This window comes from Hipposideros armiger, unplaced genomic scaffold, assembly GCF_001890085.2.
Source record: "Hipposideros armiger isolate ML-2016 unplaced genomic scaffold, ASM189008v1 scaffold_551, whole genome shotgun sequence".
Lineage (NCBI taxonomy): Eukaryota > Metazoa > Chordata > Mammalia > Chiroptera > Hipposideridae > Hipposideros > Hipposideros armiger.
In genome coordinates, this window is record NW_017731901.1 from 652,932 (window position 1) to 679,178 (window position 26,247).

Genomic DNA, 26,247 nt, shown 5'->3' on the forward strand with positions numbered 1-26,247 from the left:
GAGTCAGCCCTAACCAAACTGCCTGGAGGAGAGTAGTTCCCCAAAACTTTGGAGGTATTTTCCAGCAGATGGAATGAATGAATGTCTTCCTCAATCCATTATCCTCTTTCTTTCCCACAACACCTTACAGAGCAGGACTTACCAGCCCCATTTTCCAAGGTAACTAACTATAGCAAGCAACTTGTTCAAGGCAATGCTCCCAACCTTTCCAGGTTTCAGCACACTAGAAACATCTGCATGGCACACTTGGGTGAACTAATGATATTACTTGCCTAGTAGGCATTCTTTCCTGAAAAGTGCAATTCTTGGCCCTGCCTGAAAACTCTAGGGCTGACGGACCCACTTCATTACACCCTATAACCCATTTGTGGCAGCTGTTGGGCACACCAGTTGGGAAGTGCTGGCTTATGACTACACAGGCCACCTGAACTTTGTGGCACACCACATCCCTCCCCACCCTACCATGCTGATCCAACCTCAGCAGTGCAGGGAACCCCTACAGCTCAGCAGAGCCCTTTATAGTGAGCGAGTACCACTCCTTCCTCCCCTCTCCCTGAGAGCTACATCATCAGGCTACAGGCAGCTGGCAGACCCAATAGTAAAGTAATGTCTCTGACTCAACTTCACGGATCATACCAAAATGTCCACATGACACGGTACGCTAAAACAAAGACAGGCTTTATTTAGGCACAAATACATTTCCCAGCAAGAAAGGAAAGGATTTAAATCTTCCTGGAGCAACTGGTTCCTGTGTTCTTCCTACAAGAAGGTAGGAAGTGGGGTGGGAGACTGGTTCACGGCATGAAGGTATAAAATGCTTACCAATGAGGAGGGGCTTGGCAGGAAGAAGAGAGTGGAAGAGAGGCCTTAAAAGAGGAAGAGGAAGAGAAAACAGAAGGGTCCTTGAGGAAGGTGGCAGAGGGGACGGAGGGGAAAGAAGACTTGGTGGAGGAGGTGGCAGCTAAGGAGTGCTGGTCTCAGATCACGTACAGGGTTGACCATGCCAGACATCCTTAGACATGGGTTGGTTCAGCTGGGCCTGCTCCAGAGGAAGAAGTTGCAGCGAGAAGAGGGATCAGTGGGAGGACCCTGGGGCCTAGCACACATGTAAAACTGGCGGCCCAGGTTGGGTCCTGGCTTTTTCACTGTTCGCATCACACATGGCTCCCTGTGGCCCTTGCAGAGGGGCATGGGCAAGGGCCCCCCCAGCACAGACTTCCAGAACGAGGTCGGTACCTCCTTCTCATTCTTGACCTCTGAAGCCTTGGCCTGCCCCTCCACCACTTTGGCCATCACCTTGTCTTCTGGGGTCTTTGCGGCCACAAGGGTGCCCAGGCTAGGATGCTCCAAGTTAGAAGAAGCTTGGAGACGGCTGGAAGATGACTGGAAGTAGCTCATCAGTTGTTTCTGGCCTCTGGTGGAACCAGCCTGACTTGGCCGAGGCCTGGCTGAACGCACACGGGCTTTGTTTTGGCGCATTTGCACCTGGGTTTGATTGCTGAGTGGCAGCGCTGACTGCTTGAATACAGGATCTTGTTTGAGACGAACCAGGAAGTGAAGAATTTTGAGCTGGGTGCCTGCAAACTCGGGGAGGAAGCGGGTGCAAAGAGGTGGGCACTGTTTTGCAGGCACAGAGGACACACTCAAAACTGCACCCACAGGGCAGTGATCAGAGCCCACCATCTCAGGCAGCAGGAAGGAGGTCTGGAAGGTGTCTATGACCAGGGTCCTGTCCCCCAGCACATAGTCAATCCGGGAGCCATAGTTCAGATGGCGGGCACCAGTGACTGTCGACCAGCAGGTGAAGGCCCCCTCTTGCTTTGGCTGAAAGCAGCGGAAGCTATCAATAAAGGGCCCTACATGGGACCCAGCCTGGCAACTCAGGTTACTGAGCAAGCCATCCATCCACTTGCGTCCTGGGTCCTCTTCAAAGTATTCCTAGGGAAGGGGGAGCGGGATGAAGAAAGAGGCAGAACTAGATGCCTAGAACTGGAAGGGACTTAGACTAACTGCTTCATTTTACAGCAAGACAATGTGGGTGTTCCAAAGACTGCTGCTCAAGGTCACACAGTCCAAAACTGGCAGAGCTGGGATTCAATTTCCATCCTTACTGATTTGTTGTTTGCTTAATCAAAGCAATTCTCAGAATTGCTCACCAAAAGAATGGAAAATAGGAAGTTAAAAATGGTTCCCTCTAGAAAATAGGGCTGGGGCCAGGAGTTAAGAAGATCGCTGCCTTTTCATTTAAATCCTCTGGCGTTATTTGGCCTATCTTGTGTCAAGGCCCTCACTGACCATGCCTCATTCCTGAGCTGAGGGGCTCCGGGAATCCATCTCTGAATACTTCCTCTGGCTCTGCTCCCCAGTTCATCTATCCATCCAATCCATCCACCCACTCGTTCAATGCAACAAATATTCAAAGAACAGTGGTGATGTGCCAGGTATGTTGCGAGGGACAAAGTGGGAACCTGATCTCGTTCTGGGAACCAATGAGGCTTCCTTTCAGGAAGTGATATGGAGCTGAGAAGTAAAGGCTGAGCAGGAATAACCGAGGCAGAGGGTGTTACAAATTCTCTGATGGGCTTGTCGGGGGGAGGGGACAGCATACCCCCAAATTTTAGGGGAGACCATACTGGGAGCCAGAATAACAGTAGGAGATAGCTATTTTAATTCATGCAAATAAGAGATGGTGGTCACCTAAGACTAGGGTAGTGCCAGAGGAGACAGAGAAAAATAAAATTAAGAGATGATTTGGAGCTAGACTCTACAGTACGTGCTGACCAATCGAATGTGGGAAGAGGGGTACAAGAGGACAATACTAACACAATGTCCGAGCTTCTGGTTAGAGTAGCCAAGGGGATGAAGGTGCCATTTAGGGAGATGAGGTGACTAGAAAAGCCAGTCTTCTGGGAAGTGGATATATTCTGCTATTTTGGAAAGACTGTGTTTGTCATGTGACCTGCTACTATTAGTTCTCTTTTCCTGGAAGAAAGAAGGTAGGAGGTGCATTTAGATCTAAGATACTTCTGAACTAAGGCGAGAAGGCATAAAGGTATATGACACTATCACACACAGCAGAAAGAACAGACTGAGTAAATGCCTGATGAGAAATGAAGTAGGGAGGAACTGAAGGCTTATTGCTTTGTAGTGTACACCCCCTACCCCACCACACCACTACCACCACCATTATTTCATTTCTGCTCATCTTCCCCACTGGGAGCCATGAGTATATTTACGTGGCTTTTCTGCAAAATAATCAAGGAATGTCCCTACTGCCCCTTCTTTGAGCCAAGCCCAGTGCTGAATTGAACTATGCCAGCATAAGTTACTGATCACCCCCACTCATGAGGCAAGGCAAAATGAGAACTGGCTTGTAAATTCTAGGGCAGCGGTTCTCAAACCTGACTGTATAATAAAATCAGCCTGGGAGCTTTTAAAATATACTGCTATCTGGCTCCCATCCCCAACAGTATCTGATTTAATTGGTCAAGGTATTGATATTTTTGTAAAAGCTCCTTGTTCTAATGTGCTATCAAGCGTTGAGAACCATTGGCCTAGAGGGACTCAGAAAAAAAGACAGAAGGGAGGGCATGCCCACCAATTCAGAATATAGTGAGAAAAGCCAAAATCAGAACAACTTTTCAATTGGCAGACAGACGATGACCTGGCTTGAGTGGACAGTGTTTAGGGGTACTGAAGATGAAAATGGAGACTGAGCTCAGACAAGAAAGAGGCTTGAATGCCAGGCCTGAATGTTTTCTCTGCATCAGAGGTAACAGGGAGGTACTGAACGTTCATGAGCAGGACAGATAGTGTATTAGGGAAATGATCAAGGCAATGTGGAGTTCAAGGCCCTTGAAATCTCCCCTCCAAAGGAGCCCCATCTCCTGCCACTCACCTCCCTTCCCATGTCACCCTCTAACAAGAATGGAACTTGCAAATCCCCATGCACACTAGGCAAATTCTCACCTTGCAGCCTTTTCTCGTGCTAGAATGCTTTGCTTTCCTCACCCCAAAGCTCTGTTCTATCAGCTTTTAAGATGCAGACATTTTCAGATGCTTCCCCTGATGTCCAGGTTGCCCAGGAATCCCATCTGGGCTCCCTAAGCTCCTGGATTGCCATCTCTGCCTCCACCCTGAAGACACCACCATTCTATCATTGGCTGGTCATGTGTCCACAGCCTACCACCATGCTGCGAGCTCTGAGGGACCAAGAGCTAGAACTAAGTGGTAACTGAGTCCCCATCATGTGGCTCAGGGCCAAGCCAAGGGTAGGGTCAGTAATGTCTATTGCATGAATGAACAATTCTCAGTGCTTTGAGAATAGTATTTCTTCTTTTCCATGAAGGAAGCTGCCCCTGGGCCAAAAAACAAGGACCGGTTTGCTGGCTGAACAGAACAAGTCACGAGTGAGGCCAGGGGCCTTGAGAGAGCCTTACCAGGTTGCTTGCATCCCAGTGGTCAATGGGGCGGTGGGCTGTGTTCAGGTCACCCAGAATGATCACATGGCTGAAAAACACAACATGGGATTGTCAACTGGACATTCAAGAGAGGGAAGCAGGAGTCCTGGTCCATCTACTTTCTCCTGGGCCAAACGCTCAGATAGGCTACCTCTCCCACTGAGGCCAAGGTGAAAGCCAACAGCAACTCATAGCAGCCTACATCACCAATCTTACTATAACCTGGCTGCCTTTTATACCTGACCAACCCAATTCTGACCTCCAAAGGTGACATCATTCCCACTTTGGCATGACTGTCTCACTGATCTCTACCTAATGGCATCTTTCTGGTCCTTCAAAGTTGAGCTCAGGTACCACTTCCTCTAGGAAGTGTCCCTTGATTACTCTAACCCACCTTCACTTGCCTGTCCCGCGCTGTGACAACACTTTTTATTTGCTCCCACTTGATCCTCTTCATCTCATTTCAACCTTAAAACTATTCTGTCAGGTAGGGATTCAAACATGCATTTGACAAAAAAGAAAACAGGGAGGACCAGCCTCAGGGCTCTCAGTAAGAGGAGCCTGGATAGGTGCTCAGAGGTATCTGAGTACAAAACCCATATTTGGTCATTTTACCTGTTCCTCACAGCTCTTAGAGAGCAGGGCCTATTCAGGTAGGCATAGGTGTCTGCAACTAGGCTGTGAAGAAACTCAAAAGACAAAGATCCTTCCCATGGAGCTGGACATAGGGCTGGGCACCCAGGACAAACGCAAGGAAGCCTTGCTGCCCAGGCTTGCAGTACCTGCCAGCCGCCAGGAGGGCTTCTGCTCGGATCTGCAACAAGCGATAGAACTGCATCTTAAAGGCCAGCCGCTCAGGCTTCCCAGGGGTCGCGTGGGGGCAGTACACGTTGATTAAGGTCAAGGTCTTCTCCTTCCCATCCCATGTGCTGAGGAGAAAAGACACCCCCCGCCCCCAAGGAGTCATTTTCAAGCCTCCCCTCCCTCCACTGCATGGCTTCCACTTAATGGTTGTCTGTGGAATGAGTGCAAAGGAAGGGGAGAGAGACGTGAATGAGCTGGCGTACACAGGACTTGGGGACTGACTGACTATGGATCTAGGATGACACCCAGGTATACCAGGTGATAGTACTGCCATTCACAAAGACAAGACACCCATAAAGGGAGCAACCTGGGGTAACGAGTTCAGCATTGGCTAAGGTGCTTTTGGGGTGCCTGGGGTAACAAGAGAGCTGGACCTCCCGGTCATCCCCCCACTGTAGAGGTAGGAAACTCAAGGCTCAAAGGGGAACATGATTTGTTCAGGGTCACGTAGTGAGTAGCCCAGCTAGGACTAGAGTCCAGGAAAGTCAAGTTTGGGAAGTTTTCCATGTGAAAGCATGCCTAGCCTCAGAATCCCCACATTCACAGAGTAGAACCAGCAGTGCTCAGTGACAAGGGGAGGTGGGCTATTACCGGATCTTGTGCTGTGTGAGGAGGGCCCGACCCTCACTATCCAGAGCCCGAAGCTCCTCTTGGGTAAACTCATCCATGTTTCCATAGCAACCCACGTCCCCATTCTGAGTGGCAAACAGGCCACTCAGGCCTTCTTCAGCAGCCACTGGGGTAGCGCTGTCCTTACAGAAGGTGGCTACACCTGGAGACAGACAGGGTACTCTGAGCAGGCCTGGCAGCCAACAGACTGTTACACAGCCTGTTACCCCCACACAGTTCACCTGAGTTATCTTCATCAAGCACGGCTGTATTGACAACTCTCCCAACTGAAAGGCCATCGCTGGTTCCCTAGAGCCTGGGACAATGTACTCAAACCCTGGAGTCTCAAATATTTCATTTACAAAAACCACAGAATTATAACAGCTAAAATTCTACGAGTTGTACATGGATACATGATATGTTCAAAAGGTGTTAGCGATTATCATTCCCACCTGGACTAATTTGTAGAAACCCTGTCACAGCCCTAGGAGGTAGGCATTATTTCCATTTACCAGCTCAGGAACCTGAGGCATAAAGAGGTTAAGTAACTTGCCAGAGGGCACACAGCTACGAAGGGAGCTAGGATTCAAACCCAGGCAGTCCGGCTCCAGGGCTCATACAATTAACTACTACACTACTGTGCTTCTGAGGTCCAATAGGATACATTTATCCTTCACATAGTTTTACATGGCTTTAGCTCTGTGGGCTAAAAACTCAAATTTCTTATTACCTTCTCATAAAGTACTGGAAACCCTTTCCCCCTACCTGCCTCCATCACCAATTTAAAGTCCCCAGAAAACCCCATTTACCAGAATAGCCACTTCGGTTGCGGCTGAAGCTGAAATAAGAGTTATAGCCCTCAATGATAGCCAAGGGTTCTGTCAGCACATCCCCTGGAAAAAAACATGGAAGATTATGTCAGAGATAAAACTAAGACCCAGGACACAAAAAGGCCTGGAGTTACAGTTGTAGACTAATTCCTTGTACACATCAGCGTCAGAGGTGGGAAAGAAAATGAAGTGTCTGTGATTAGAGGAGGAGCTAAAAAGGTGGGGGCTAGAGAGAGAATTGATATCAGAATCAGGAGGGGGAAACTATGGGATAGGAGGTGGCGAATTAGTTGGGAGGAGACTAGATTACAGGAGGGAGCTGGGGGTGGGAAATGGAGATATGGGAGAGGGAACCAGGAATCTGAGCTGGAGGTAGGAGGTAGGAGAGAGAGTGAATTAGAAGATTGGAACTGGCTGGAGATGGGAGGAAAAGTAGTAAGGGGATCTCAGAAGGGGGGGTATGTGGGGGGAGGGAAGGAATCAGGGGAGTGAGCTGGGGTGGGAGATGGGTGGGAAGGAGAGGTAATTAGGAGGTCTAAGCTTGTAGTGGGACATGAGGTACGAATGATGAGAAGCTCTGAGCTGGGGAGAAGAGATGGGGTAGTGATACGGGGAACCAGGGATCTGATTTAAAGATGTAAAAGGGAGGAAATTGGGGACTCTGACCTGGGAGCAAATATAGGATGGGAATTAAAGGATCTGAGCTGGGGGCAGGAAGGAGGAACTGGGGAGTCTGACTTGGGAGTGGGAGATGGACAGTGTGGAGGGAGGAAATTAGGGGGACTGATCAGGGGCGGGAGAATGAGTTGGAATTAGAGGGTCTGAGCGAGGATTGAGGTTGCAAGGGACAGGGAATTAGGATCTGCTGAGCACAGGAGATGAAGCGGCAATTAGGAGGTGTAGCGGAAGTGAGAAAAAGGGGCTTAAAGGGGGAGAGGATCAGGATTCTGAGCTGGGTCTAAGGGGAAGACTCTAAAGATGGGAAAGTGAGATGAGATGGAGCAGGAGGAAAAAATTAGCGGAAAGCATGGTAGGAGTCCTGGATTCTTGAGCGCTCACTGGTCACTTTGGTCTCCTGAAGACAGACGATGTCAGCATCCAGCTTGTCCAAAATGCGCCCCATGTCTATGGTGGTACAGTTGGCCTCCTCGTGTACCACCCCTTGCTGGGGACTTCGAATCCCATTAATGTTCCAGCTCACCACGCGCAACATCTTGACAGCACACCGCAATGCCTCCCAGCCCGCGCCGAACCTAGGGACAACAAAACTGCCGGACAGTCCCAACTCATCCAGGTCCCGCCATCCGCGCGCGTTCGTGCAGGCGTTCTCGTGCGTGCCACGAAAGAGTCAGACGCACGTGGGGCGGGACTTCGAGCCCCTCAGTTCCCATTGGCGAAAGTAGCGGAAGCTGAAGGGGGCGGTGCAGATGCCTAGGAGGAATGAGTGGCGGAGGAAAGGCCTGTAGCTGGCCTCCTGCTACTTCCGCCGCTCACTGGCCCACGCACCTTAGTCTGACTGCGTTTCTGCTCTGCACAAAAGTCCCTTTGGTGCATCCGATTACTTACAAATGGAATTTCACCACTTTTAAGTAAAGAAGCCTGGAGCGGAACCGCGCAGCGACCGAAGCCCCGCCCCCAGTGCGACAGAACGCCGCGCAAGTGCGCGCGCGGATGGCTGCGGCGCTTGCGCCCTGGGGAATAGCCGACGTAACTGCTTGCTTGGAACACGGGGGCGCGCGAAGGGAATTTCGCGGGCTGCGGGAGGGAGCAGTAAGAACTGCTCTAGGAAAATAAGACAGGAGAGGGCCTCTGGCTTTATTAGGCGGGGTGGTGGGGGGAGTGGAGGCTGATTCAAGCCTGCCCTGTAGCCATTATTTGTCTTGGGCCTTATAACATCCCTAAGGACATGGCCTGACGAATACTTTCTCTTGGCTCCATTTCTCAGATGAGTAAAATCAAAGCCCAGAGAATTTAAGTGGGCTTCCCAAGCTCCAAAATCGCACTGTTTCCCAATGTAGCCCGTTACTCTTCCATATGCATTATCTCATTTCATTCTCAGAACAACCCTTTTAAGGGTCATTAAGGCTAAGTAAGAGAAGCTGAGTGAATTCAACCCAGTCTCACAGAAGTGGTAGAGTCAGAATTCAAACTTTAATCAGCTCAGGGAATATTTTCTGCAGTAAGTGTCTTTTCTAATCATGCACTTCCCCAGGTAGATATTTTCCTCTGGGCCCCAACTACGTCCTATGGTCCCTTCTGTCACAGCACTTACCACATTGCACAGCTACCATTGATTTCTATTTCTGTCACTAGACTGCCAGCAACGTGAGAGCAATGACCATGCCTGTTTCATCTTGTTAGCCCCATCCCCTAATATGGGGGGCAACATACATTAGAGAAGTCGATAAATATTTGTTGAATGATGAACAAACTAAGGACAACAACAAGAGCATCAACAGGTTAGTGACATGTTTTTTGAGAACACAAACGTAGAAATAATAGACGTGTCCAATGTACAGGGAAAGGCATAACTTTGCAACCTTAGGTTCCTCACCCAGAATTGCAGCGTGATTATTTCCCCGTCCCCCCTCCCCCGAATTCCATAGCCTTAAATTCATGATCCTCAATGTCTGCAGTAAAGACCCAATGAGCTGCTTTTCCTCCTGGAGGACTTAAAGGCTACCTTCCAGTTGTTGCCATCAGAAAGTACCTCTGCAAATAAAATAAAAAATTTGGTGCTTTGAGCTTTTTCATGCTTTGGTGTTTATTAGTTCAGGATTGATTCCCAGGAGTGTGACAACTAGGACAAAGGAAATGAACATTTTTATTTCTCTTGCTTCATATTGCCAAATCATTTTCCAGTAAGGGATTGTGTCCACTTAACACTGAAGACCAGCCTGAAACTCAGCACCCCCCCCCCAAATACTGATCTTACCTATCTCAATTGCTGGTTTTAATTTCCCCATTCTGCAGTAGCTTGTTAATATTAGTTCTGACCTTTGGGGCAAGGTGAACACATGGTTGGCCTGAAGAGAAAAAGCTCCGAGTGGCTCAGGAACTTCTTTGGCAACTATAACAGCTGATATTTCAACAGAGCACACACACCCCCCTCTTACCAAGGGTACTTCCCCAGCCTTCCCAGGGAACCAACTAACTGCTCCAGGCTTCCTCTTTGATGCCACCCACTGGATCTGCTTTGGGGGTCTAAATGCAAGAGAGCCCTGTGTCGGATACTTAGCAATGGAAGAAAAAACCTCGAGGAGAGCAGGTAGGTGAGACAGAAGGAAAAATAGATAGGAGTTACACAAATCCAAATCTATTCTTTAGGCTGCCTGGAAAGGTTTGTTTCTTTGTGTGTTTCTTTGTTTGTTTTGGCATAGGTGGTCACTTGAAGTGTGCATTAAAGGGTATGGGAAAGTTGGGGAAAAGATGATATCTATATCTAATTATCTATCTACCTATCTATCATCTATTCTGTCCTGCCTTTATCAGACACTGGCCCAAAGGGCAGTTCCCCTAGTACCTTTAGAAGTCTCTAACTTGGTCTCCTTCAGTTTTGAATGAGCTGGATGATAGAAATTGTATCTCTTACATCCCCTGGTGTATAAGGTAGGGCTGCTTTGCTATGGCATGTTGAACAAACTTTTTCGCTCCTTTGGGCTTCAATAGCCTCCTCACTAAAATGGAAATTGAAGTCTTTAGCCTACTTCCCTCAGAGGGCTGTCTCAAGGTAAAGAGGAGTGGGAGGACAGGAACCCGAGCTCCTTGGAGATCTTTCAGGACTTCTATGCTCTGTCTGAGATCAGTGATCCTGCTTTTTCTGTAGCCTCCAATACCACCCACAAACCTCTATCTGCTCTTCTCCCTGAGTGACTATGGTCTGTGAAGAGCCACATCAAGGACTAGGATACACTGAGCACTGGGCCCCAGGCATGGGGCTGAAAATAGTGGGGGGATGGTGGGCTAAGGCAGTAGCTAAGAAGGAAATGGATTCTAGGCTGCTGCCACAAAATACCTTATACTTTATATATAGGCTCTTGACCTATAAGCATGTGGCCAATCGCCCCTCTGCACCTTATACCCCTACAAATGCATTCACACATCACACTCAAAGAATTACTGATAGGGAGACCACATTGGTGATTTCTTACCCATCAGTCCTATCTTGATACTGCTTTTAATTGTATTCTTGCATATACCCTGTATTTTGGGAGGGTGGTCCGGATCTGTGGGCCTCAGGAAGTCACACTGTATGCTTTTCTTCCCCAGAGTTAAACCCATTGTATAATTTGTGGTTTAGCTCTTGGTCTTAAGTGAGTCTCTGATAATGATTGAGTCATTTTTTCTTTAGCCAGCTAATTAGACCTTTTCAGGGAAAACTTGATTCTTTTGTTTATTCTGCTTTGCACCATTTAAGGTTGAGAAACTTTCTAGATGCCACCTCTACCTTCAGACCAAGTTAGTTCCCCTACCCAGTGCCCTGTATAGCTCTCTGTATAACATTTACCTTGTTGAATGGGGATTATTTGTCTACATGTTCACCTCATCTAGGGCAATGAGATATAGATTGTACAAACACTCAAGTGTCTCCTCTGTGCTAGGGCCTTAGCTGGACACTGGAAACACAGACCACTGATAACTGATATCCAGTCCCCATTCTCAAGGAGCTCACAGTAGGGATGTAGATCAGTAAAACATGGATGGATACTTGCTCTGATAGACAGAAGCATATAGGTAATTTGAGAACCAAAGACAAAGCCTGTCCGATAAACACAGGGAAGGCTTCTCAGAGGAGGTGAACATGGAACCAAGCATTGAAGAGTGAGTCATATTTAGTTGAGAATGGAAGTGAAGATAAGTCATTCTAGACTAAACAAAGGCCCAGAGGGAAAAAAAGTACATGGCATGTTTTGGGGCCCCATGGTGCAGTTAAAGCATTGGGGTCTAAAGAGAGATATGGCTGGAGAAACATTCTGGGGCTTGATTGACAAGAGCCAGGCTGAGGCATTCCCGAGGCATTTCCATAAAGCTTGTTTAGTTCTCCTGCTTCTGGGACCAGAATTGGTAATAGTAAAAGAAAAGAAAAAAAGCTAGTTCTAGGCAGTCTTAAGTTGGGTTTTCAAGCCAAAACCCTAGGTTTACCCTTTCAGACCTTGCCAAAACCCCGCTAACCTCCTATCTCAGATTTCCTGCTGCTAAAATTATCTTTCTGCCTCTTGGCAGGATCATGGGGACAAAATTGTAAACATAGAAGAGGGTTCATGTGACTGGCTCAATTACCTTGGACAAGCCACTTCCCCTCCCTAGACCTCAGTTTCCTTGTGAGGCTTGTGAGAATGTTTGTAAGGATAAGAAATATGTTGTTGCTTCGTAGGCCATGGAAAATATACATGTAAAGAGTTATTAAGACTATTAGCATTAGCAGAGTGATACTTATTAAGAGACTTATTAGGATTAAGAGAGTTATATAGCTTTCAAAGTCTAGTTCTGAGACTTTAAAAATTCTGAGCTAATCTGGAAGACCACATTCTTAAATCAAGCTAGATTGATCAATTAACCAAAGGAAATCCCTGGATTGGAGAAATCAGGTCCCTAGTGTTCTATCCTGACTTGGTGACTTATTTGCTGCAGGACCTTAGGAAAATACTTCCCCTCTCTAGGCCTCCATTTTCTCACCTGAGGGGGTTGGATGAAGTGATTTCTAGGGGACTTCTGTTTCACAAAACCCAAAATGTAACAATGATTTCATCTTTTTAGTGGATTGGTAGGAGCTCTTTATTTATTATAAATGTCAACCCTTTGTCATAATGTTGTAAGTTTCCTTTACTGAGTATTTCCTGTATGTTCAGCATTACATTAGAAGTTGTAGATTAGCCAAAAAGGTGACTGATCATTTACTTTACAGAGGGAGTCACAGTGTTAGGTGATATATATCGAGCATTTCCCAGGTTGCTTTACATGTATTAACATGTTGAATCTTCAACAACCCTAAGGTGGTAGGTACTCTTAACAGATGAAAAAACTAAGGCACTAAGAAGTTAGGTCTTCTGCACAGGGTCTCATAACAAGGGGCAGAGGTGGGATTCCACTCGGGTAGGATGGCTCCAAGAGCCCGTTGTTCTTAACCACTGTGATCCACAGCCTCACTAGATTCATTTACATGGGCAGTCTCTGAAATGTTTTGAAAGTTGGGTATGATTTATACACAACAACTGGAGGGAATCTAACCCTTGTGTAGACTAGGACACTGAGAATGTATTTTAGGGAACTTCTTAAAAGGCAAAGTGGAGCTGAAATCATTGGAGGGAAGGGAGTGGAGATTTCTACCCATAACAGATTGCCCCTGTGCAGCCAAGCTCAGTGGAAGAAAGTTGAGCTTCCTCATAGCCAATCACTGGAGGTTCATTAGGGGTGGGAAGGTTGCAAAAGAATGAAGTAAGAGCACACTTGGACATCTTCCAGGTAAGCTGTGCCATTAGATGAGTTCTACAAATGAAAGCCTCAACACAACCAGGGGGTGACGGAGGGTAAAGTGGAGACATCTGAGTGGGATGTCCTACTTTGAGGCCATTGCTCCCTGCTCCCCACACTCTACCTGCTGCAGCCTCCACCCTAAACCTCCATCCCCATGGCTTGGCATGAGGATCTTTAGCCAGGTTCCGGATCAAATCACAATGCCTTTCTCCCTAGGGCACTTGATTGCAGCTGGCAGCCATGTGGGCAGCGCTTACCATCTCTCCCCTAGAGGTGTCAGGTTTACTCGGATTTATTTAGCCTTGGCTGGAGAGAGCATAAAGATGATCAGTTAGTGCTCATCTCTCCAAGAGTGCCCCGGCAGCACATTTTAGGAGGGAGAGGACCTGCAAGAGGAACAGCAGCAGAATTCAGGGAAAGAGAAGGGTTTCAATGCCATTTTGTGGGGGAGTGTGGGGCAATGAGACAGTGAACCTTCCACTTCCAGTTTGGGCCTTTGATTGCTGGGTCAAAACATTGCATTTTTCAGTGGGGACTTTGCATATTCGTGCTTGGGAAACTTGCATTTCTGATGTGGATCTCTGTTTCCCGGTTGAAACTTTGCATTCTACTTGAGCCCATTATTTTATTTCAAAGCTGCGAAAGCTGCTGAGACCTGCCTTCATCACCTTTGTCTCCCTATCCCACACAGGATGTAAGCACATGATCTTTGGTCTTCTATTTGCATACTCTACTAGTCCTGTCTTCATTGGAGGGAAGTGACTGGCCAGACCTGGGCTGTCTTGCTGGCTGCCTTCCTTGCTGGAAGGAACTTATCTCCTATGTACACAGCTCTTGGAGTTCAGAGACCTCTACTGACCTCTGTCCAACCTCTCCCTCTCTGCACCCAAGCCCCCACTGGTACACACATGAGCAGAGGCGAGCAAGGGCTAGGAAAGAGGAGAGGAGGCTGGAGACAGGCTGCCAGAGGGCTCAGAAGCCCAGCGCACCTCACTGTCCCAACTCTGTCCACCTGCGTCTGTGGCCACAGCACCAAAAGAGGCAGCAAGATAGGAAGTGAGGTCCGGTACCTTTTGGACAGTGTTGTCATTAGCTGTGACACCTAAGATGTCTCGACAGATGGGAGAGCTCACCCAAACGAGGTTGCAGAAGATCTGGATTCCACACAGCAGTGGCAGCAGCGGGCTGCAACGGAGAAGGGGCTGTAAGTGGGGTTTGCTCTCGTGGGCTCAAAGGTGGTGGTGATAAAGTGGGTATAGAAGGAGAGCAAAGGACATACCCCCCATCCATTCCCACCCCAACCTGAAAGCTTGAATAAAAGAGCAGGTGGATGAAGTAGCTATAGGATAACAAGAGGCTAGTGTCAGAAAAGGTAGAAAAAGAATGAGAGGAAGACAAAAAGAAATGAAGACAGAGAAAGAATGAGGATTGGGTAAAGACCATTTAATCAGAGGGATTTTTGACTGGGAACTTTTTCTCATCCAGAGTTTATTTGGAATGCTTCTTATGTGCAATTTGACATTTCTACTTTGGAACTGTTCCATGCTTAGCCTAAAATGTTTCATTTTGGTGACTTTGGTAAAGTGTATGAAAACTTTTCCTGTCTGATAGTGCTTGGGTGAAATAAGGTGATGATTCCTGGAATCGTTTCTCAGGGGACAGGTGCTGGGTACACAACAGTGACATGTCATTGGTGAGTTTGCCTGTCCCCTTTCTCAAGCCTCTTCTAATAAATCTATCTGACTGGGTTGGGAAAGTCTGGGTGTCCTGTCTCCTGCATATGAACACTTGCTGCTCTACCCAGAGAGAGGAAGAAGACAGTCTTCTTAGTGACAGCCTGTTGATGTAATGTTCACTAGGAAAATTTAAGAAAGAGGCAAAGGAAAAGCTAACAAAACCTGTAAATATATTTTTTTAGAAACTGGAGTATACCATTTCCCATAGATAACAGGGAACAGTTGTGGACCAAGGTGATTTCAGCCCAAGGATTATGGCCTGAGGAGCCAGAAGGTGGTTGGAGATAAGACAGCTGTGGACTGTAGGACCCAGACATCTCAAGAACCAGCTGACCAAGCTTCCACGATGCTAATGTAGACGAGGTCTAGGGTAAGAGCTAGCTGGGGGAGAGGTAGTTGCTTAGAGGATACAGGAAGATGTAGGATGGTTCTGTTGTGGTTTTTGGCTGTAACTGTTCTCACTTTATTTTATATATATTTTTATTTCCAATTATAGTTGATAGTCAATATTATTTTATATTAGTTTCAGGTATACAGCATAGGGGTTTGACATTTATATAATTTATGAAGTGATCCCCCAATAAGTCTAGTACCCACCTGGCACTATACATAGTTATTACCGTATTATTGGCTATATTTCCTATGCTGTACTTTACATCTCCGTGACTATTTTGTAACTACCAATTTGTGGATGTTAAATGTAGTGTATAGGATGTAGAGTGTGGATGGAAGAAGAAGAGAAAGGGGGAGAAAACCCAGCCTCCTGTTCTCCTCCCTTCTCCTTTCCACCTGCAGTTTTACTCACTCATCTGGAGATCTAGGAACCTGGATGAGACAGAATTACACTCCACCTTCACCAATCCAGCCACTCTTTATCCTTTCTAAGGAGCTGTTGGGTTTAGCTGGCAAGCAGGCAAATCACTGTCTGCATACCTCACTCCTCCAAAGTTTGGACCCTTATATTTCTGGAAACTATGTCTTTCAGGTTGGAGAAATAATATACATAAATCATCTAATATAGTTTGTCACATAAAGTGTGCAAAATAAACATGTGTTCACTTTAGTTCTGGGCCTCTCTTTCCGCAGCTGTAAAACAGGATTAATATCCACCTTTCCATGTTGGAGTGATTCAGAGGTTCTGGATTCAGGCTGCCTAACTTTGAGTCCCAGATCCTGCCTCTGTGACCTTGGACAAGTCTCTTAAATTCTTAGTGCTTCCATTTTCTGAACTGTAAAAAGAAGTCAGTAATGGTGGTGTTGTGAAGATTAGAGAGCTGAGTAATATAAAATGCATATAATATAATAGTGTCCAGTTCATAGTAAGCACTCAATAAATATTAGTTATGATTATTTAAATAAGAAGGTAGGTGTGTGGTCTTTTTGCCCATCAAATCTTCAGTATCAAGCCCAGAGCACAGCACATAGCAGATACTCAGTAAATGGTCACTCTGTGCAATTTCCACTCTACCACTCACCATAGCCAAGCATAGGGCTCTGTGTGTACAAAACTCATTAGTGATTGATTGAATTGTGTCAGAGCACAGATGCAATACACTTAGGTAGCAGTTGCCACGTCCTGCCCTGGGCAATGCCTGCCTCACCTTTTTTTTTCTGGGGAGGCCAGGCTATTTACCCCACAAATATCTGAATCATCTTTTGCTTGGAGCATTCTCTCTAGAAGACCTGCCTGACCCCAAAGGCAGTGGTGGGGGAGAGGAGATACACAACCCCTTAATGAAGTTGTTCTGAGGATTAAATGTATGAGGACTGACAATTACATTCGCAATCTTGCCACCATGCGCTTTCAATGGCAGCACTGTCCAAACAGCTCAGTAAGGTTTCATAACCTTGGTATATCAGTGTCTCACAGCTGTGTTCATGTCGACGTGTGGTGGTGTCTTGCAGAGTGGCATTCATTATTGTTGTTGCATGTTTTTGTGTGCCGTTGCGAAAATGTTTGAGCTTGACTCACAGCAACGAACAAACATTAAATTTCTTGTGAAACTTGGCAAGAGTGGAAGTGAAATCAGGGAAGTGTTAGCCCAAGTTTATGGGGATAATGCCATGAAGAAAATGGCAGTGCACAAATGAATTAAACATTTTTCTGAGGGGAGAGAATGCGTCATTGATGAAGTGAAATCAGGGTGGCCAGTAATGAGCAGAATTGATGAAAACATTGCAAAAATTCACCGAATTGTGCATCAAAATTGTCGGCTGACTGTGAGAAGCATAGCAGACCAAGTAAACATCGATAGAGATACAGTTAGGAAAATATTAACTGAAAATCTTGGCTTGAGAAAGGTGTATGCAAAAATGGTCCTGAAGGAACTCCCCGACGTAACAAAAGCAAAGGAGAGTCGAAGTTTACGAAGACCTTTTGGAGAGGCAAGATGCTGTTTTGGGCCGTGTTATCACTGGTGATGAAACGTGGGTGTACCAATACGACCCTGAAACAAAGCGTCAAAGTGCACAATGGAAGTCAGCCAATTCTCCACAACCAAAAAAGATCCATCAGTCCAAATCAAGAGTCAAAACAATGTTGCTAGCCTATTTGGATATCAGAGGGATTATTCATTATGAATTTGTACCAACTAGAGAAACAGTTAACCCAGTTTATTATTTGGAAGTGCTGAAAAGGCTGCGTGAAAAAGTTAGACGAAAACAACTTAAACTTTTCACCAACAATTCATGGCTCTTGCATCATGACAACGCACCAGCTCACATGGCACTGTCTGAGAGTGCCAAAATGGCTTTGAAGGGTGGACTAGGCACTGGTGTCGGTGCATAGCTTCCTGAGGGGAGTACTTCGAAGGTGACCATAGTGATATTCAGCGATAAGGTATGTAGCACTTTTTCTAGGACGAGTTCGCAAACTTAATTGTCTGACCTCGTGTTAACTTGTAAAGCACTTGAATAGCTGTGTATATTCATCTGTGACTTCTTTTTCTCACTCACCTGTATGTTTTGCTTGCCATCTATATTATTGTTGCATGTAATTGTAGCTTGTTTATTCTCCTTGCTTTGTAATATTACATTTTGTTAATACCCCACGATTTATTTATCCATCTTACTGTTTATGAGCATTTAGATCGTTTCTAGTTGTTGCTTATTAAATGCAATCAAATGAAATGAAAATTTTGTCCCAATAAATTTTGGAATCAGCTTATCATGTTACACCAAGTTATACACACACACACATACACACACACGAAAAAAAACAACAACTTGGGATTTTGGTTAGAATTACATTCAACCTGTAGATCACTTTAAGGAGAATTAACATCTTTTTCTCCCTATCTATTTAGAGTTTTTCGTGTTATTTCAGGGAAGTTTTGTCATTTAAAATGGCTTGCACAATATCGTAAGAAATGTTGTTGCTTATTTTTTTTGCTATTGTAAATGATAACTTTTTAGAAAATTACATTTTATAGCAGTTTATTGCTAATTTATATAAATATAATTGGGTTTTGTATATTGTATTTGTAACTAGCAAACCTGATCAACTTATCAGCTTTGTTAATTTGTATATAAACGAGTTATCTTTTTTCCCCTCCAATCTTTTTTTATTATTTTTAAATTTTTTTTTGTAGTTGCTTTTTCGTATATCACCGCACTGCTAAGACCTACCTCTAATACACTCACACCATTTTTAGTACAATGTTGAGTAGAAATGTTAATAGTGTGCATTCTTATGTTCATCCTAATTTTAAAGGGAATGCTTTTAAAGTTTCACCATTGAGTAAGTTTGCTGTAGTTTTTTGTAGATATCATTTAACAGGTTAAGGAAGATCAGTTTATTCTTAATTTGCCAATAGGATTATTTTTAAATGAGTAGATACTGAATTTTATTCAAGGTGCATTCTGTGTCCACTGAGATGACATGTTGATTGTATATTTTAATCTGTTAATGTGAAATACATTAGAGACTTTTTATTATATTGAACTAATCTTTCAGCCCTAGGATAAAAACTGCTTGGATTTAATTCATTAATATTTAGTTTAGGAATTTGGCATTTTGTTCATGAATGAGATTGGCCTGTATTTTTCCATTCTCATGTTTCCCTGTTTGATATTGATGTCATAAAATAAAGTGAGAACTATTTCCTTTCATTCCATTTTCTGACAGAAGTTGTCCAAGGAACTACCTGTTCTTTAAATATTTGGCACAATTTTCATGTAAAAACATTGGGGTCTGGCGTCTTGTTCGTAAGAAATATTTTAACTGATACAATCTTTTAAATAATTATTTAATCACTCCAGTTTGCTATTTTTACTTGTCACTTTTAAGTTATGGTTATCTAGAAATTTTTCTATTTGACATCACTTTTCAAATTTATTTGCATAAAGTTCTTAAAAATATTTATATTTTTAAAAATCCCTGTTGCATTGGCAGTTATATCCTCTCTTTTGTTCTAATATTGTTTATTTGTACCTTCTGTTTTTTTCTCTTGATCAGTCTTACCAGAAGTTTATCACTTTTATAAGTTTCTAAAAATAATCAACTTTTGGCTTTTTTTATTATTTCTGTTGTCTTTGTTTTCTATTGAACCATTTTTCTCATCATTATCCTATTTCTTTCACTGTCTTTGGATTTATTCTCTTGTTCTTTTTTAGTCTCTGAAGTTGGATGCTCAGCTCATTAGTTATCAGACTTTCTTCTTTTTAAATATAAGCATCCCATATTATAATTGGACTATTAAACAGGGATGATATTCCACAGATGCACAGATGGACATATGAATTTGTAAAATATTTCCAGAAAATATAGTAAGTAGTCACAGCTCTGGGGTTTCTTAGCTTCTCCACCACTTACCCAGTTGCCCTGACCACCTCAGTCCCTTTTACAGGACTGCTGGGACCTACTGATTATCATCTAGCAACTAAAGTGTTAAGGCCTGGCACAGCAGGAGGCTTCCTGTAATTGGTGTCAGCCCTTGGGCCAGGGCTAGCTTCTGTTTTAACAGATCAGTGCCCTTGCCATTTCCAGTTTGATTCCATTCTCTTCAGAGAACAAACTTTCTATGATTTCAGTTTGTTAAAATCTACTGAGGTTTGCTTTATAGACCAACATATGAAAGTTTTTGGTGAATGTTCCATGAGGACTTGAAAAAAATGTGCATTTTACAGTTGGGTTCAGTTTAGCATATACCTAAATCATGTTATGTATCTGGCTCAAATGCTCTGTATTCTTCTGGGGTTTTGTCTGCTTACTGATATGCAAAATTTGTTAATGTTTCCTTGTGACTACATCAATTTTGGAGCTTTGTAACAAACAAATTTGTTTGTAACTAAATTTGTTACAAACAAATTTAGAATTGCTATATCTTCCTGGTGACTTGAATATTTTACTGATGTTCAAAGAGTTTATTTCTGGTAATCTAGTATGTTGGCATTTTGCTCTGTAATCCATTTTTTCTGATATTAATATATATATATATATGTTTTATTTAGCATATTAGCCTGGTATATATTTTCCTATACTTTAAAAAATTGTTTTTAATAGAGATATAATTCACATACCGTAAAATTCATCATTTTAAAGTGTACAACTTCGGAAATCATCTGGCAAAGTAGATAAACGCAGTGCTTGCCTCTTCCTGTGAACACATCAAAATTACAATGAAATTATAGAACAGTCAAGCTGGAGAACCATCTGCAGTATAGCTGAACAGAAGTTTTATAACTAAGGATATAAAGAAGAGACTCCTAGGATGGGCGGAGATGTGAAACAAGTGGTCCCCAAACCTCGGTCTGGTGGATGAAACTTGGGAGGGATATCTCAGCCACAGAGGTTTCCCACAGAGGAGCAAGAGACCCCAGCCCCACACCAGGCTCCCCAGCCCAGAGTAATGATGCTGCAAAGAGGAGCCTCCACAATGTCTGGCTGTGAAAAACAGTGGGGATTCTGACAGTCTGGGTGGGACGGAAGCCTGCAGGAAACCCAGATGTCCTCCTAAAGGCCCACATAGACTCACCCACAGACACACGCCCTGGACTATGGAGGAGGGGCAGTGACTTGGGGGGTGTCAGAAACATACGATGGGCTGACTGAGGTGTGTGGCTTCGTGGCAAGGGCTGGAAGATAGTTGCCATTTTCCCTGTATGGGGCCCTTCTCCCATGCAGCTGGCAGAGAGGTGCCATCTTTCCTGTGTTAAGCCCTCGCCACCACCAAGGCCAAATCTGAATCTGAATTGGTCTGGTGAGCTCTGCTTGCTCTGCCCTGGTGACTCACTGAGACCCCTCCACACCCAATTTGTACTGCATGAGGCTTTTTCAGTGGCTGAAACTTAAGGGAGTCAGCAACCAGCAGTAGGCCTCACTGTGTTTCTCCTACATTTTCTTTTAGAAGTTTTGTAGCTTTATATTTTATATTTAGGCCAATGGTCCATTTTGAATTACTTTTTGCATAAGATGAAAGATGCTTATTTTTTGCATATGGACTTCCAATTGTTCTAGCAACATTTGTTGAAAAGACTATTTTCTCTATTGGATTGCCTTAGACCCACTTAAATATATTCAAGTAATTTTGGACAGTTTCTGGACTTTCTATTCTATCTCATTGATTCATTTGTCTATTCTTTTGCCAATACCACACCATCTTGAGAACAGTAGTCCACCCCTTATTTGCAGGGGATACATTCCAAGACTCCTAGTGGGTGCCTGAAACTGCAGCTAATATCGGTCCCTATATATACTATGTTTTTTTTCCTATACATACATACCTATGATAAAGTTTAATTTACAAGCTAGGCACAGGTAATAGAGTAACAACAATAACTATTAATAGTAATAAAATAGAATAATTATAACAATATGCTGTAATAAAAGTTGTGTGAATTTAGTCTCTCAATCTCAGAATATCTTATTGTACTATGCTCCCCCTCCTTTTGCTTGTGATGATGTGAAATGAGATGACACAATGCCTATGCGATGAGATGAAGTGAGGTGAATGATATTGGCATTGTGACATAGCTAGCGTCAGGCTACTACTGACCTTCTGACCACATGTCAGAAGGAGAATCAACTGTTTTGGGTGATCCTGGATTATTGTGCCATGATGATGTTGATGGTTGGATGTCAAATCAGATGATGTCAATGGTTAGGGATCCTTAATAGTTGCATGGTGTTTTGCCAAAACCTTTTGGATGAACATCGTAATTGGAAGTTGTCATCTCTTTCTTAAAGGAAGCACTTTGTGGCTCCTCTTTGGCATATCTGCATTTCCAGCATCACTACTCTTGCACTTTGGAGCCACTATTAAGTAAAATAAGGGTGACTTGAACATAAGCAGTGCAATACTATATAAAGTGTATCTGATAACCAACATGGCCATGGGTAGGTAGCATATACAGCATGAAAATACTGGACAAAGGGATGATTTATGTCCCAAGAAGGACAGAGTGGGACAGTGCAAGATTTCATCGCTACTCAGAACTGCATGAAATTTAAAACATGAATTGTTTATTTCTGGAATTTTCCATTTAATGCTTTGGACCACAATTGACCATGGGTAACTGAAACCACAGAAAGCAAAACCACAAATAAGGGAGGACTACTATATTGTAGCTTTATAGTATGTCTTAAAATCAGGTAAGGCGTTTCCTTCAAAATTGTTCTTATCTTGCAAATTATTTTAGCCATTCTAGTTCCTTTGCCCTTCCATATTAATTTTAGAATCAGCTTGTCTATAGCTTCAAAGAATCCTGGTGAGATGTTTGGTTGGTACTGTGTTAAATTTATAGATCAATTTGCAGAGAATGAACATATTGACTATGTTGAGTCTTCCAATCCATACACAAAGTATGTCTTTCTTTTTATTTAGTTCTTTGATTTCTTTAAGCAACATTTTGTAGTTTCAGCATATGCATCCTATACAAGTTTTGTTAGTACTATACCTAAGTATTCTATCTTATTAGAGCTATTTTAAATATTTATTTTTTATTTTGGTTTTCAATTTTTCATTGCTTGTTGACAGTAATGATTGTCTTTTGTGTGTTGACATTGTATCCTGTGAACTTGATAAACTCATTAATTAGTTCTAAGAGGATTTTTGTAGATTTCCTGGGATTTTGTACATAGACAATCATGTTGTCTGTGAACAGAAACAGTTTTATTTCTTTCCTTACAATCCATATGCCTTTTATTTCATTTTTCATTTTTTTGCCTTATAGTATTGAGTAGGAGTTCCAGCACTATGTTGAATAGGAGTGATGAGAGTGGACATCCTTGCCTTGTTCCTGATATTAGGAAAGCATTCAGTCTATGAACATAAAGTATAATGTTAGCTGTAGGAGTTTTTTCTTTTTGTAGATATCCTTTATCCGGTTGAAGAAATTCCTTTATATTCTTAGTTTGCTGGGAGTTTTCATCAGAAATGGATGTTGTATTTTGTCAAAAGTTTCTTTTTTCACTTTTGATACTTTTTTACACTGATTAATTTTAATATGTTGACCCAGCATTGTTCATGATATAACTTACATTGATAAAGAACTATATAATCAATAATTTTTTTCAGTATGATATAAACTCTTAAAAATGTTAGCAGTGAAGGAAGTATATCAAAATATTAACAGTGGTTATATCATGAATTGATTTTAATTTTAATTTTGTTCTTTGCTCTTTTCTGACTTTTTCAAATTTTCCATAATAAATATGTAGTACTTAAAAAAAACATGCTTGGTTGTGGTGCATTATTATAGTAGCCTCCCACCCCTATCATCTGCAGTTTCACTTTCTGTGGTTTTAGTTACCCAATTTAAAGTATTAAATGGAAAATCCAGAAATAAACAATTTATAAGTTTTAAACTGTATGTTGTTCTGAGTAGTGTGATGAAATCTCACACCATCCCGCTCCATCCCACCTGACACATGAATCATCCATTTGCCCACTGTATCTGTGCTGTGTACACTACCCACCTGTTAGTTACTTAGTAGGTGTCTCAGTTATCAAATCAACTTGTGTGGTATTGCACTGCTTGTGTTCAAGTAACCCTTATTTTACTTAATAATGGCCCATAATTGTAAGAGTAGTGAGGCTGGCAATTTGGATATGCCAAAGAGAAGCTGTAAACTGTTTTCTTTCAGTGAAAAGGTAAAAGTCCTCAACCTAATAAGGAAAGAAAAAAAATTGTATACTGAGGTTGATGAGATCAATGTTAAGAACAAATCTTCTGTCCATGTAATTGTGAAGGAGGAAGAAGAAATGTGTGTTATTTTTTCTGCAGCACCTCAAACTACAAAAATTACAGTCACAGTGTGTGACAATTGCTTAGTTAAGATTGAAAAGGCAGTAAATTTGTAAGTGGAAAACATGGACAGAAAATATGTTCTGATTGATGGCAACGTATTCTGCCACAAAGCATTGAGCCTATATGAAGACTTCAGAAAGGGATCCCCTTAAATGAGTGACACCGAGCCATTTACTGGAAGTAGGGGATGATTACACAAATTCAGGAATAGATTTGGCCGAAATATATAAAACTTACTTGAGAAAGAGAGAGAGAGAGAGAGAGAGAGAGAGAGAGAGAGAGAGAGAGAGAACATTCACATAACTTTTATTACAGTACATTGTTATCATTATCCTATTATCAGTTATTGTTGTTAATTCCTTGCCTACCTAATTTTTACATTAAACTTTATCATATGTATGCATGTATAGGAAAAAACAGTATATGTAGGGTTTGGTACTACCTGTGGTTCTAGATATCCACTGGGGATCTTAGAATGTATCTCCCATGGATAAGGGGGATTATTGTATTGATTTTTATATATGGCAAAATTTTATTTGCCAATTTTTTGAGGATTTTCATGTCTATGTTTATGAGAGATACTGGTTTATGTTTTTCTCTTTTTTTGTACTGTTTTAAATGGTGCTTGTGTCAAGGTAATGCCTGCCTCAAAAAATAAGTTAAGAAGTGGTTTTGTTTTCTGCTTTCTAGTTTCCTGAATAGATTAATAGAATTTACAGCCTATATTTGGACAATGAGATTTTTAAACCAAAATATATTTGGCTGTCTCCTAATTGATCTGTTTATATTATTTACCTTTAATATAATTATTGGTATATTTGGATTTAGATGTACTATTTTCTTATGTGTTTTCCGTGTCTCTCTTTTTGGTTTATTTTCCTCTTATTCCTGCCTATTTTTGGTTTATTTGAACAGTGTTTAGTATTTTATTTTACTTTTTCTATTGTGATTTCTACTGTTTGTCATGGCATAATTTTTATTGTGATTTCTACTGTTTGTCATGGCATAATTTTTCGTAGTTTATCTAGGGATTGCAAAATACACACTTAACTTTTCAGTCTGTATAGAATCAATCTGTTACTTCTTCAATATGAATGTATAAACTATACACCATATATGTCACTTTATACTTCTCTCTCCATGCTATATTTGTCTTATATATTACATCTATATGCATTGAGGATCCCATCGTACAATGTTATACAATGTTAATTTTTTTTTGCTTTGTAGCATCCGACATGTTTTAAAGGGCTAAAAAATGCCAAAAAACCTGTTATATTTATCCAGATATTTACCATTTCTGTTGCACTTCCTTTAGCTTCCTCTGGTACAATTTCTTTTCTATATAAAGAAATTCTTTCAGCATTTCTTTTAGTGAAGGTTTGCCAGCTACAGATTCTTGGTTTTCCTTCACTGAGAAAGTTTTTTATTTCAACTTCTTGAATGATGGATATTTTAGCTGGGTATAGAATTTAGGTTAGCAACTCTTTTCTTTCACTACTTTAAAAATGTTGTGCCATTTTGCTAGGGCTTCTATGGTTTGTGGTAAAAAATATTCAGTCATTTGAATCATTGTTGTTCCCTTATAGGTAATGTATCATTTTTCTCCCATTACCTTCAAGGTTTTTCTTTTTCATAATTTTTAGCAATTTGATTATTTTGTGTCTAGATGGGGTTTCATGGTTGTATCCATTTAGGATTTGCTCAGCCTCTTGAATCACTGAGTTAATGATTATAATCAACTTGGGAAACTTTCAGTCATAATTTTCTCAAATACTTTTTTAGGCCATCTGGAACTCCAATAACTTGAATATTATTAGGTTTGTTTGTTTGTTTGTTTCTTTTTATACACAGGTCCCTTATATTCTTATTCCTTTGTTCTTTTCTTTTCTTTTTTTAAGCTGAGCTATCCTGCCACCTGTTGGCAGCCTAGCGGCAGCTCAGCTCAAACCAGCAATTGAACCGCTGTTGCTCAGAGCTCAAACTCTCGCATAAGCTCTTAACCAACTGAGCCACTCGGCTGGC

The 26,247-nt window shown here is 42.6% G+C and overlaps 2 protein-coding genes across 7 annotated transcripts in view; one reads left to right on the forward strand and one right to left on the reverse strand.

Annotated features, from left to right (window-relative positions):
* Positions 1 to 657: 657 nt before the first annotated feature.
* APEX2 (apurinic/apyrimidinic endodeoxyribonuclease 2) lies at positions 658 to 8,093 on the reverse strand. The gene is made up of 6 exons (XM_019669254.1): positions 7,823 to 8,093; positions 6,743 to 6,826; positions 5,916 to 6,096; positions 5,243 to 5,389; positions 4,440 to 4,509; positions 658 to 1,938 (listed from the first exon to the last, which is right to left on the reverse strand). Exons 1-6 carry the CDS (start codon positions 7,974 to 7,976, stop codon positions 1,030 to 1,032), a joined length of 1,545 nt encoding a protein of 514 aa, XP_019524799.1. The 5' UTR covers positions 7,977 to 8,093; the 3' UTR covers positions 658 to 1,029.
* Positions 8,094 to 8,407: 314 nt separating this feature from the next.
* The window catches only part of PFKFB1 (6-phosphofructo-2-kinase/fructose-2,6-biphosphatase 1), a 57,553-nt gene continuing 39,713 nt past the window's right edge, over positions 8,408 to 26,247 (forward strand). For 3 of the 6 annotated variants that reach the window (XR_002126947.1, XM_019669255.1, XM_019669256.1), the window contains exons 1-3: positions 8,408 to 8,470; positions 9,077 to 9,222; positions 9,897 to 10,031. Coding sequence is in view for 4 of the 6 variants with exons in the window: in XM_019669255.1 (XP_019524800.1) it covers positions 9,183 to 9,222; positions 9,897 to 10,031 (175 nt within the window). In the remaining 2 variants the exon portion in view is untranslated. Of the gene's footprint in view, positions 8,471 to 9,076; positions 9,223 to 9,867; positions 10,032 to 13,510; positions 14,442 to 17,773; positions 17,813 to 26,247 lie in introns of those variants that run through there. The other 3 variants (XM_019669258.1, XM_019669257.1, XM_019669259.1) reach the window with 3 other exon arrangements.

Coding starts and splice junctions, on each gene's coding strand:
- APEX2 (XM_019669254.1), bottom strand. CDS start 7,976: ATGTTGCGCGTGGTGAGCTGGAACATTAATGGGATTCGAAGTCCCCAG. Junction 6,097..6,742: donor CAACCGAAGTGGCTATTCTG/GTAAATGGGGTT, acceptor GTCTGTCTCCAG/GTGTAGCCACCTTCTGTAAG. Junction 4,510..5,242: donor GCCCTCCTGGCGGCTGGCAG/GTACTGCAAGCC, acceptor TGTGTTTTTCAG/CCATGTGATCATTCTGGGTG.